The sequence below is a fragment of the Lathyrus oleraceus genome, chromosome 3, assembly GCF_024323335.1.
Source record: "Lathyrus oleraceus cultivar Zhongwan6 chromosome 3, CAAS_Psat_ZW6_1.0, whole genome shotgun sequence".
In the NCBI taxonomy this organism is placed as follows: domain Eukaryota; kingdom Viridiplantae; phylum Streptophyta; class Magnoliopsida; order Fabales; family Fabaceae; genus Lathyrus; species Lathyrus oleraceus.
In genome coordinates this window covers 115,217,890-115,230,907 of record NC_066581.1, presented here as the reverse complement: position 1 = coordinate 115,230,907, position 13,018 = coordinate 115,217,890, and the positions used below count along the sequence as shown (strand labels likewise).

General features: G+C 40.0%; 1 protein-coding gene across 1 annotated transcript; it reads right to left on the bottom strand.

Moving 5' to 3' along the window:
- Positions 1-6,960: 6,960 nt before the first annotated feature.
- LOC127129964 (uncharacterized) lies at positions 6,961-7,888 on the bottom strand. Its single transcript, XM_051059060.1, has one exon. It carries the CDS (start codon positions 7,840-7,842, stop codon positions 6,961-6,963), a length of 882 nt encoding a protein of 293 aa, XP_050915017.1. The 5' UTR covers positions 7,843-7,888.
- Positions 7,889-13,018: the final 5,130 nt, after the last annotated feature.

Here is a 13,018-nt window from a genome sequence, read left to right as displayed (position 1 = left end):
GGCAGCAAGAACTGATCATCTTGATCATCGTGGATGGGTTGTTGATCAAGGTTGTTATGTGGGATCGGGACAGGCCCCAATCCATTAACCTCTGCAATTGGAGGATCAGTCACGACCTCTGTTTGAGTAGTTGCGGGATTCCTTTGTATCATTTGTCTAATCTCTTGATGTCCTTGCGCTACTCCCTGAACCACGTCCATGAACTGGTTCATGCGGACCCTCATCTCAGCAAGTTCTGCTTGTAGACTTTCCATTGCTTTCTGCGGGTTCCGTACCGGTGGATTCCTGAATCAGCTATCCTGCTAGTGGAACACCAAATAATGTGAGAACACTACGGCGACACCTGTTATGCAAGAATATGCAAATGAATATGTTAATGCAATGACATGTTTATCACTTCCAAAAAGGTATTCTACCCCCTTGATTCCGGTCTCACGAGAAGATCGAGTCGTAGATAAACTTCGAAGATCAAGATGCAATAGATAGCAGGTCTTCATATAGATAAATTCAAAGAGAATGGCCTTAGCCAATAGTACATCGAAAGAGGATCTCCACAACAAGCCTGTGGATCATCACTACACAACAACAAAGCAATAAGTAAAAGGAGGAGCAATAATCAAGACTCAGCCTCCTGTGTACAAACCATAAGGACTACTCCTCACTTCAGCCAGCAATGCTATCGTGTCAGGATGATTTGGGAATTCTATCAAACGCCGGATAAGCAGATTCCTTTGGTGAATAACTCCATCCAACTCGTTGATGTGCTCTCTGTAGTAATTCCCATCATCTTCTCCGAATACCTCTTCAAGTCTGGATTTCTTCAAACCTGCCAACACCTTAAGTTCTTCAATCTGTCCTCGAGCCTCATTGAGTTGATCGGTGATGTAACCATTGTTAGAACGGGCGCACAGAAGCTCATTGTTCTTCTCCTTCAGCAAAGTCTTCAATTTCTCCATCTGACCAGTCAGTTCGGTCACCATCTCCTCCTCCTTTTCCTTCCGAGCAGTTGAAAATGCATCCCATCGCTCTTGCCACCCTGCCAATTTACCATGAGCATCCATTAATTGTTGCTTGACTCGCTTCAACTCAGAACTGGATGATCCCAAGGCCTTGTCTGTCTTCCTGAAGAAGTCTACCTCCACAACTAATTTCCTCTCTGCTTCCTCTTGCAATCTGACGGCTTCCCCCTTCTGATATTCTGCCTCATGGAATTGATGCACACAGTCCTGCAACTTCGCGCTTAACTCCGAGTTCTCAGTTTGAAATCCCTCCATAGCTTTCTTCAATTTGTCATACTCCTCTCGGCTCACCATTGTTGACTGCGCAGGAGTAGGTGGATACAGAGGTTCTTCTATAGGAAACGGCATACCCAACTCTTCGACTCTTCCTTGAAGCCACTCTCCATACTGAGGGTAAGTTCTACAATCTCCTTTTCCAAACACAGTTCTTCCTCTCTTGATCACCTTGAGCCAGGCCTCAGCTGCCTTACGGGGTACAGTCAAATCAGGCGAAGAATGGAAAAACAGAGATTCTTCCACATCCTTTTCCAAAGGCGGAGTTCTTAAAGCATATCCAAACTGTATGACTGCTAGAGAAGGATTATAGTTGATTCCTCCTCTTCTTCCTACCAACGGTACATTTGGGAAGTTCCCACAACTGTGAATAATATCCGCCCGAAGTAAGCTCCGGTCAGACCACCAAGAAATATCTTCAGCTCTCAACCCCATCAATCTCTTCGACCAACTCAACGAGTCCTCGACATCAACGAACGCTCCTGACTTGGGTAGGTGAGAACTGAACCACTTATAAAACAAAGGCGCACAACAATTCAACAATCCTCCTTTTCTATTCTCATTCCTGTGATGCACCGAATGAAAGAAATCTCCCAACAAGGTCGGCACTGGATTACCCAACACAAAAAGGCGTATTGCGTCTACGTCCACAAATTTGGCAACATTAGGGAACAGGACAATCCCATACACACAAAGAGCCAACACAATATTGAAACCCCTCTGGTCACCATCTTCAAGTTTCTTCTTAGCTTCTCCCAGTAAGAAACTCAAATGAAAACCACTGACTCCTCCCTTATGACACATATTAGCCTTCAAGACTGATTTCCCCAAATATGTGGCCGAAGCAACCATGTTGAGATCGGGCGGAAACTCAGAACTGTAGAACAACAACTGTGACTTGATAGGAACTCTGAGAAAACTGGCAATCTCCTCCAAAGTAGGGACCAAAATATAATCCGGGAATGTGAAACACCTCAATGGAGGGTCATAGAACTGCAACAGTGTGAATAGAGCATCATGTTGATCCTTGGAAAGAACTGTGACGAAACTTAGAATCAAACCGTATTCCTTCCGGAATCCTTCTAGAGAATCATGATCCATTAACTTCATCAGTTGTTGAATAGGCTCCAAACAAACCACTGGAAACTTGTAGGCGACATGTCTCTTTCTGCCAATATCCATCTCAGGAGAACCAGAAAACCCCCGACCGGAATCAAGAAGAAGATGTAACCCCCCTAGAAATGGATAAACATGTGTTAAATGATATGAATGCAGAATGATGTGATGCAATGCAGTGACATGGAAATCAGGACTGCTGTATCTGCTTGAACATATGTCGGGTTGCACTGTTTGAAGAGAAAACCCACTGAAGAATAAGATCAAAACTCTACTCCAGAAAACCGGGTTGATTGGAGGTTAAGGTTTTCCTGAATTTAACCCGCCCCTCACTGGTAGGTTCTAAGAACAGAAGTTTGTCAGCTTTAGCCCTTCAGTCGAGAATAATACATTTACCACTGAAGGTTTGGCATTATTACGGGATAAAAGACCTCCGCTGACTCCCCTCAACAGGATATCCCAAAGCAAGTTCCCAGTCTCGGGGTCCTCGGATTGAGCAGCGAGAATGCGCCCACCAGAGCTAACATAAACGCGTCTCGGAGGAGAGGCCTCGACTGAGTTCTCGGGAAATGGTCACCAAAGTCGACGATTTCTGAAGGAATATCTGTCGTTATGGAACACCCATAGGACAAAATATATCCAACAGAAACCTCGTCTGGAATGTGGGTCTCATGAACGACTTAACGTAGCAACATACCACGCAAGCCTCATGACTATCCACTCTAACACCTATGTGTACACTCAAGCCTGGGTAGTGGGCTTATCTCTCATAGAACAGTCACAACCCAACAAACAAACAACCCACAGAACCCACAGATACAACAAACATATGTACATGAATGCAATAAGGTAAAGCAGGTAAATGCTAGAAATAAATAACTGTACAAAAGAATAAACACCCAACAAACAAGAAACCTACAAAAGCTAGGAGGGATTCGCTTAGGGAAACCGGGTCCCCAGCAGAGTCGCCAGCTGTCGCAACCTGAAAAATACAGTGGTGCGAAAAAACAACCGGCGAAAGAAAATGACAGAAGAGTCGCCACCGTGCGTTATTTATCCCAAAGGAGGGAAAGGAAACGCTCGAAGTAAACCTGAAGAGAGGAAAGGAAAAGACAAGGTCTCGCAACCAAATCTTGGGTTCGGGAGTCGATTATGCGAAGGGAAGGTATTAGCACCCCTACGCATCCGTAGTACTCTACGGGATCCACTCTTGTTGTTCTTGTCTAAAGGGTGTATGTTTATCTAATGTACTATTTACTAAAAGAAAGGGTCAAAGAAAATGACTCGCACGGATGTCGCATCCACTGCATACGTATCTCATCTGGAATGAGAATCAGAGTCTTCGTAGCTCGGCTGCCTATGGGTTAAGGATAAGTGTGCTCGCTAAGACATCGCGTCTTATGCCTACGTATCTCATCGGGAATGAGAATCAGAGCAAAACGTAGTTCAACCTAACTACGGGAATGAGGGTCTTGATTGCAACTAGGGCAAGAGAAAAGGAAAGTCTCGATCGCAACGAGGGTGAGAGAAAGGATTGCAACGAGGGCGAAAGAAAACAAGGATTAGTTGTTAGTCGTTAGTCAAACTCGGCAAGACATTGCATCTTGTGCCTACGTATCTCATTTGAACATGAGAATCAGAGTTGCCGTAGTTCGGCTACATAGGGCTTGCCATCTGAACATGGACTTACAAAGGAGGACACCAGTTGTGTCAAAGGAGAGGGGGCGATGTGTTCACGTCCTAGCAGTAGGTGTCGCAGCTCGCTGAATCGAGTCTTAGGAAGTTACCTCTTTGCAATAGAACGGACTACATGCCACAAGATCGGAGACGCTCGGAAAGGTCTAGAAGTGGGGGAGCTCTGCCCTAGAGTTGTCATGCAATATGTACTTAGGTGTTTAGGATTTACAAATGGGAATATCTACCTAATGTTATCATACAAAAGAATATGGGAATCCTACCTATGTTATCATACAAAAGAATATGGGAATCTTACCTATGTTATCATACAAAGGGTTCTATCTAATGGGTGCTACCTAATCGGAACAAGAGTTGACGAGTGGAGTAAGGAGAAGTGTTAGGGATAAGGGTAGATGGCGATGCATGAAGCAATCGACTTACAAGGTTGATGGCGATGCATAAAGCAATCGACTTACAAGGTTGATGGCGATGCATAAAGCAATCGACTTACAAAAGGGTGGATGAATGCGTGCTGGTTCTGTTAGGTTTTTGAAAAAATGATTACTCGACGTTGGATCGAGGTTTTGGTCTTGTTTTAAAATGGTTATCGGATGTTCATTTTTATTTCTTGTATTAACAGATGAATGAAGAATGAAAGAATATTATACATTTCATGGGAGAGGGATACATTTGTTATGAATGGGGATTGTTCATGGCAAACAAACAATAATAATACATGCCTCAAACACCATACAAGTAGGCCACAGTTAATCAAACAAGTAAGATATAAACAAGTATATAATCGAATCAAATAATCAAAGAATGAAATAATGAAGCATTAAACAATGTATGAGTGTAAGTGCAAGGGAACCGGCTCATTGTAAGAAAGCCCAAGAGTAAGCTATGTGAGGTCGATGGCGATGCTTAAAAAGCAATCGACTTACAAGGGTGTGAAAAATGGGCTCGATATTAAATCGAGAAAAATATGATTTTTATAGCTTTAAAATGGTTTTGAATTAAATTAAAATACAACAACTTTGCATTATTAACGAAATGAAAATATGAGTGGAATAAAGGCATAAACATAAGAATAAATGAAAATGCTAAAAGAAAAATAAAATAGCTAAAAGAAAATGCTACACATGAGTATTGAACCCACCCCACTCAAGAATATGAACACTACCCTTCTCCACCAGACCACTTATGATTATCTGCTACTGTGATACTACGTTAAATATATAAATCGGGATAAAAAATGAAAAAAAGATTAAGAACAATAAAAGAAAATACTAACACATAAATATTTTTTATGTTTTTTTTATCTCTGTTAAAACAAATCAAATTAAATTAAATTAAAAAAAAGTAAAAAAGAAAAAAATAGAAAAAAAAGAAATGGGAACGAAGAACAGACGCTCGTCTTCCTTCACCCTCTCCCCAACCTCACGAACTCACCCTTTCCACCCAACGGCAATCTCATACGAACTCGCCCCTCTCGTCCCTCTTATGAAATCACTCATCAACGAAACCCTCTCACGCTCTCAAACTCAACGAATCAATCTCTCTCAACTCTCACAATCTTTTCATCAACAAGCACATGAGAAGGATAAAAAGAAGGAAAAATAAGTTCTTACAAAGTGTCGCGGTGGTGGCGGTGAAGGACGCGAAGAAGCTGGCCTCCAGGTAATTGATTTTGAGATTTTAGGGTTTTTTTCCTCAGATTTTCGCCTCCAAGTCTTTTTGTGTTAATTCCCTCCTCTTCTTTACTGATTCTCTTCCCTATTTATGTTCTGCGAATTAGGGTTTTCGGATTGCTATGGTGGATCCAAGAAGTATCCCAGCCAAGGCCTTTTTGTGCTCAGAAATTGGAGTGGTCCTTTTTTATGTATGGATTTGTAACAGGTAATTTGAGCCACGCTTTCTTCTTCATTGTTGTCTCTATGCCAAATTGGGATATTTTCTTGAATTACTGCCTTTGCTAATTACCTTATTCTTTTTACTGCGGTGACTTTTTTTGTCAGAAAACTCAGTTGGTTTGGTTGAGGTTCAATGGCTTTGGAGGTTTGGCTTGGCTTCAACTTGCTTCTGCAACAGGGTTTCAAAACAGGTTCACCAACATGATTTCCACTGATGATGGATTGCATTTGCCAATTTATTTCATGTTTCTTTGGACTGAACAACTTGACTGCTTTCATTAAGAACCTCATTGTAGCTGTTACGCCTTGGCTTGATGATGAACATGGATGCTGCAGGATGCAAGACTGATGTGGTTTGGTGTGATATGAGGTCTTGATGTAGGTTCTGTTGGTCCTATTGTTATTGATAGAACTGTAACAGGTTGGTCACAATGCATTATGTGTTGCCATTATTTGTAAGATTTGTTATTGATGTGGTTAGGTATGATGTAAGATGATATCCATAATGAATATACTTGTTGCTACCACATTGTGAATGATGATGAACTAAACTCCTGTAAACCATTTCCCTGCTGCTGATTATTGCTACTTTGCAGGTTCTGACATGGAATGGCTTGAAGCCATGCATTGAGCCGTGTTGATGTGGAAGTGGTCATCACTCATTTTGCAGCAGGTGAATGGCTTACATTTCCAGCAGGTTTTTTTTGCAAAAATTGTTGTGGCTTCCATTCATTTTTTCATTTTTTTTTGTTTAATGAAGCTCTGAACCAATGTCTACTGCAGGGCCAATTGTATTTGAGGCTTTGGCCAGGTAATGTGGTGTACTGTGAGCAAGGAATGAGCACACTCATGTGGTGCTGCTGCAGTTGGTTTTATGCTCATGCGGTAATGTTGGTTTGTTGCAAGTTGTGTGCCTTGATGTACTGCCTGCTGCAGAGTTTATTTGGTTTATGGCATGAGGTTCAGCAGGTATGGCCTATGGCTTGAGACAGTTGCAGACATTCATGGTCTTGCTGCAGTTTTGGCACATGACTTGGCTTTGGTTTTGTAGGTTCACTCATGGACATGAATGGAAACTTGCATTTGAAGTAAGCAAGGGAGCACACATAGACTTGCAATAGGTATTGTTGACCATTATTTGGCAACATATCTTGAGGCTCTTGTACATGATCATTTTCAGTTGGTAGGCAGAAATTGGAATCCCTGGGATTATTTCCTGCGGCTAATTTTCCTCTTGAAATTTGCACTGCACTAATCTTTTGAATTTCTCTTTGTTCGTTATCATTCAAAGTTGTTCTTTCTTGGGCCTGCCTTTCTTCCATGGCACTAGTATTCTTAACTGCAGCTGCTGAAAGGTCTGACCAAATACGGGTGTGGTCAGACGGAAGCTCTGATGCATTCAATCTGCAGTTCTCTTGCTGCAATGGAGATTCATTTCTTTCTTCAGTTCGAGCATGTGTATTGTTAGGCACCACTGGAGGTTCTGATGCTGCGCCTTCATGAAGCTGAGATGTTAACATGGTTGCCAGTAAAAGGGTAGCATCAAAATTCGAATTGGACCCATCTTCCAAACCAAATTTAGGTGCCATGAGAATTGGTTCGCCAGTTTTCTCAAAATGTAAATGGATATCAGTTTCACAGCCCTCGCAAAATGAAAGAAATGCCTTCAGTTCTTTTACACTGAAAGTCAAATCTACAGGGTCCCCAGTATGAACATACTGCATAAACTCCTCCTTAGGATCTATCCAGAGTTGGGTGTGTAGCAATGAATCATTGTCTTTGGTTGGGTTGAAGTGGTTATGACCTGCTGTTTTTTTGTATAACTTGACTGCTCTTGTAGGCATGGCATGAACATAAACATGGTTGGCCAAGGATAACTTGCAAATGAAGCACTCATGATGGAAGCAAGCAAACATGAACAATGGAGGGATGGATTAAGGTTCATGATGGAAGACTTAGGATTTTAGGATGCAAAGAGGTTGTGTTGACTTTGGTCAAAGTTGACCAAAGTCAACAATTGGTCAAAGTTCATTTTTTTTGTATTTTTCTTGTAAATGGAATTCAATGGACTATTATGGGTGAATTTAGGGTTTAATGAATTTGGGTTGACTTTGGTCAAAGTTGACCAAAAAGTCAACTGTTGACCAAAGTCAACAGTTGGTCAAAAATGCCAAATTTTGTATTTTCTTGTATGGACTCACATGTAATGGTTTACAATGACATGAAATGGATTGAAATGGATTAACAAATGGTTTGAAGTTGGTTTCCAAATTGTTTTGTCTTATGACTTGAATGTTTGACTTTTGAAAAATAACTTGACTGAAAATGCACATGAACAAGGCCATGAAATGAGACCATAAGGTCAGGGTTTTGACATAGTATCCATGAACCAATAACATGACTAGCAAGTGGCTTGAAACACAAGAAGCTTGGTTGTTCAGATGACCAAGACCATATGTGCATTAACAATCACATGAACAACACCATGACTTTGGATCAAGACCAATCCTCATATAAAACCAAAGTAAGGTTAGGCCAAGCATGCTAAACAAAAATAAAAAACATAAAAAAATTCAGGACCAAAATCGGGGTATGACACTCAGGTACCGAAGATAGTGGTGCTTCGCACAAGGATTAGATTCGTAGTCTAGTTCTTGTTGTGTTTTGACTAGGTAGTCTATAGTGCTCTGGTCATGTAACACTTGGGATTATGGGATTATTTGTATTTGTTTTGATGTTGTGTGGCCTTAAAGCCCGATACAATATTTTATGGTAGATGATTTATGGGAATCATCACTATCTACCATTTATGAGGAGAGATGTTATTCCGCTGTGTGAATTTGTATGTTGGTTATTTGGTTTTGACTTATAATCCGTGTTACTTGTATGTGACCATGGCATATGTTGTTTCTGGCAGAAGTAAATGTGATGCCTTCGTGTATGCATGCTTTAATTTACTCTTATTAGGCAATTGTATGTTGTATTTGAGTAATAATAGTTTGGTGCGTGTTACATTAGTGGTATCAGAGCACGGTCGGTCATTCGACCAGGTTATGAATTTGGGTGATTCTGTTAGATCTGATTTGTATGTATGAAATGATCGATATGGTTTGTTTAACAATCCTTGTTGTTGTGGTTGTTTGGTTGGTGTAGCAGGAAGATGGTTGCTGGAAGGAATGATGATGCGCTTGCAGTGGCATTGACCTTGTTGGCTGGTGCCATTCCGCAAATGATGTTGGTGATTGGGAGCGTGATGCTGATGAGTTTCGTGCTTTGGGGAAGTTCTAGAGGAACATTCTGCTAACTTTTGAAAGAGCTCATAAACCTGATAAAGCTCAAGAGTGGTTTAAGGAGGTTGAGAAAAGCTTTCGAGTTATGAACTATTCAGATGCACAGAAGATGCAGTTTGGCACTCATATGCTTGAGAAAGAAGCTAAGGATTGGTGGCGCAACACTGTTCAGAGATTTGATGAGGATGACATTGAAGTGACTTTGGCACTTTCCGTGATGCTTTTCTGGAGAAGTATTTTCCAGAAGATGTTTGTGTAAAGAAGGAAATTGAATTCCTTGAGTTGAAGCAAGGTAATGGTACCGTAGCTAAGTATGCTGCAAATTTTGAGGAGTTGATTAAATTTTGTCCCCATTACAATATTGCTAATACTGAGAGATCTAAGTGTCTTAAGTTTGTGAATGGCTTGAGACCTGATATCAAGAAGGTAATGGGTTACAAATAGATTACGAGATTTTCTGAGTTGGTTACCAAGAGTAGGATCTATCATGAGGATAGCCGTGATAGTGTTTCTCATTACAAGTCCTTGCATGATAAGAAAGGAAAAGGGAAATTCTGAGGAAAGCAGTAGGATGGTAAGAAGAAAGCTGGTGATGGCAAGAAGCCGAGTGGGGGAGGATCTCACACTCCTGTCAAGTGCTTCAGATGTGGTGTTGAGGGACATCGTGCTCCCGAGTGTCCTAAGGGCGATGTGACTTGTTTCAAGTGTGGAGAGCAAGGTCACAAATCTTTTGATTGCAGAATTGGTTCGAATATGAATTGCATCAACTATGGTGAGCAATGGCACATTAGTATCAAGTGCAACAAGCCGAAGAAGGAGCAAGCTAAAGGGAAAGTGTTTGCATTGTCTGGTGTTGATACTTTTGTTGAGAAGAGATTGATTTGAGGTACGTGCTTTATTAAGAATTTGCCTTTGATTGCTATTATTGATACCGGTGCGACACATTCTTTTATTTCTATGGATTGTGCTAAGAGATTGAATCTTGAATTATTTGTTATGTGTGGAAGGATGGTTATTGATACTCCGGCTATGGGCTCAGTGACTACTTCATCTGTTTGTTTGAAATGTCCGTTAAATATTTGTGATAAATATTTTAAAGTTGATTTATTGTGTCTTCCATTAAGTCAACTTGATGTTATTTTGGGAATGGATTGGTTGAGGGCCAACCATGTCTATATCAATTATTTTGCGAAAGCAATTCTTTTTCTTGAGCAGGAGAAGGAAGGTGATTTATTCTTGTCTACTCAATAAGTGAATGAATCTGTGTGAGATGGTGCTGAAGTGTTTATGTTGGTGGCAAGTTTGAAGCTTAGTGAAAATGGAACAATGGGTGAATTTCCAGTTGTTCGTCATTTTCCTGAAGTGTTTCCTTATGAGGTTTGTGATTTGCCGCCTGAACATGAAGTTGAGTTCACAATTGATTTGATTACTAGTACTAGTCCGGTATCAATGGCTCTGTATTATATGTCACCATCTGAGCTGAAAGAGTTGAAGAGTCAACTAGAGGATTTTCTTAATAAGAGGTTTATTCATCCGAGTGTGTCACCGTGGGGTGCACCTGTCTTGTTAGTTAAGAGGTAAGAAGGTACTATGAGGTTGTGTATGGATTACAGACAACTGAATAAGGTTACTATCAAGAATAAATATTCGCTTTCGAGGATTGATGACTTAATGGATCAGTTGGTTGGTGCTTGTGTGTTTAGCAAGATTGATTTGAGGTCTGGGTATCATCAGATCCGTGTGAAAGTTGAAGATATTCAGAAGACTACTTATAGAACAAGGTATGGACACTATGAGTATTTGGTGTTGCCTTTCGGTGTGACGAATGCACCTGGTGTATTTATGGAGTACATGAATCGGATTTTTCATAAATATCTCGATAAGTTTGTTGTTGTGTTTATCGATGATATTTTGATCTATTCGAAGAGTGAAGAGGGTCATGATGAGCATTTGAGGATTGTTTTATCTGTATTGAAAGAGAAGAAGTTGTTTGCTAAACTTTCGAAGTGTGAGTTTTGGTTGAAGGAGGTGAGTTTCCTTGGCCATGTGATCTCTAATGGTGATTTTTCAGTTGATCCTTCTAAGATTGAGGCTATATCTCAATGGGAAGTGCCGAAATCCGTGTCTGAGATTCATAGTTTTCATGGTTTGGCAAGTTATTATCGAAAGTTTATTGAAGGCTTTTCCAAGTTATCTTCGCAGTTAACGCAGTTGACTAGGAAAGTCAAGGTTTCATTTGGACTGCACAGTGTGAAGCTAGTTTCCAAGAGCTGAAGAGGAGATTGACTATTGCTCCTGTTTTGATTTTACCGAATCCATCAGAGCCATTTGTTGTGTATTGTGATGCTTCTTTGATGGGTTTATGAGGTGTGTTAATGCAGAATTAATAAGTTGTAGCTTATGCTTCAAGGCAACTCAAAGTGCATGAGATGAATTATCCGACTCTTGATTTGGAATTAGCTGTTGTTGTGTTTGTTTTGAAGATTTGGAGACATTATTTGTTTGGGTCGAGATTCGATGTGTTTAGTGATCACAAGAGTTTGAAGGATTTGTTCGATCAGAAAGAGTTGAATATGAGGCAAAGGAGATGGTCGAAATTCTTGAAGGATTATGATTTTAGTATGAATTACCATCCTGGCAATGTGAATGTTATAGCCGACGCTTTGAGTAGGAAATCTTTGCATATGTCGATGTTGATGGTGCGAGAATTGGATTGGCTTGAACAATTTCGAGATATGAGTTTGGTTTGTGAAGAAACTTCTTTTGGAGTGGAGCTTGGTATGTTGAAGCTTATTAGTGGAATTTTGGATGAGATTCGAGAAGGTCATAAATCTGATTTGGTTTTGGTAGATCGATTGACGTTGATCGATCAAGGTAAAGGTGGTGATTTTCGGATTGATGAGAATGGTACCATGAGGTGTCATGATAGAGTTTGTGTTCCCGATGTTTCATATTTAAGAAAGAGGATTCTTGATGAAGGACATTATAGTGGTTTGAGTATTCATCCTGGTGCTACTAAGATGTATCAAGATTTGAGGAAATTGTTTTAGTGGCCTGGTATGAAGAAAGAGATTGTGGAATTTGCGTATTCGTGTTTGATTTGTCAAAAATCGAAGATTGAGCATCAGAAGTCATCTGGTTTGTTTGTGTGTATGCATAGAATGTAGGTTGAAGATGATGTGACCTATTTTAAATACTGGTTTCGTGTAAGTTTACTCTAGAACCTTACTAGAAATGACGCATGTATGAAAAGGAAAAAAATGTTGTTTTTCCCTTTTCTTGATACAACGACAAAAAAAACTCATAAAGTGAAGAGTTACACGGTCAAAAAGTGTTTCTTCAGACAATAACAAAAATAAAACTCATAAATAGATGAGTGACACAGCCAAACAATATTTCTCCAGACAACGACAAAAATAAAACTCATAAAGAGAAGAGTGGTGTGATAGAAGAGTAAAACAAATATTTTTTTCCTATTTATTTTTCCACCGATAAATAAATAAACACATAAAAAAGGGTGGTGTAATTGAAACGCATAACACATATGTTATTTTTCAGTTCTTCATGCAATGATAAAGATACACAAATGATTACATAATCAAAAATACACAACACAAAGATGATGTTGGTACATAATTTTTTTTTAATTATGTTTGATTTCTCCAACTCCCTCCTCAAAATTCATCATGATCGAAGCTCCAAATGTAAATGTGTTTAACATCAAAGTTGT

Coding starts and splice junctions, on each gene's coding strand:
- LOC127129964 (XM_051059060.1), bottom strand. CDS start 7,842: ATGCCTACAAGAGCAGTCAAGTTATACAAAAAAACAGCAGGTCATAAC.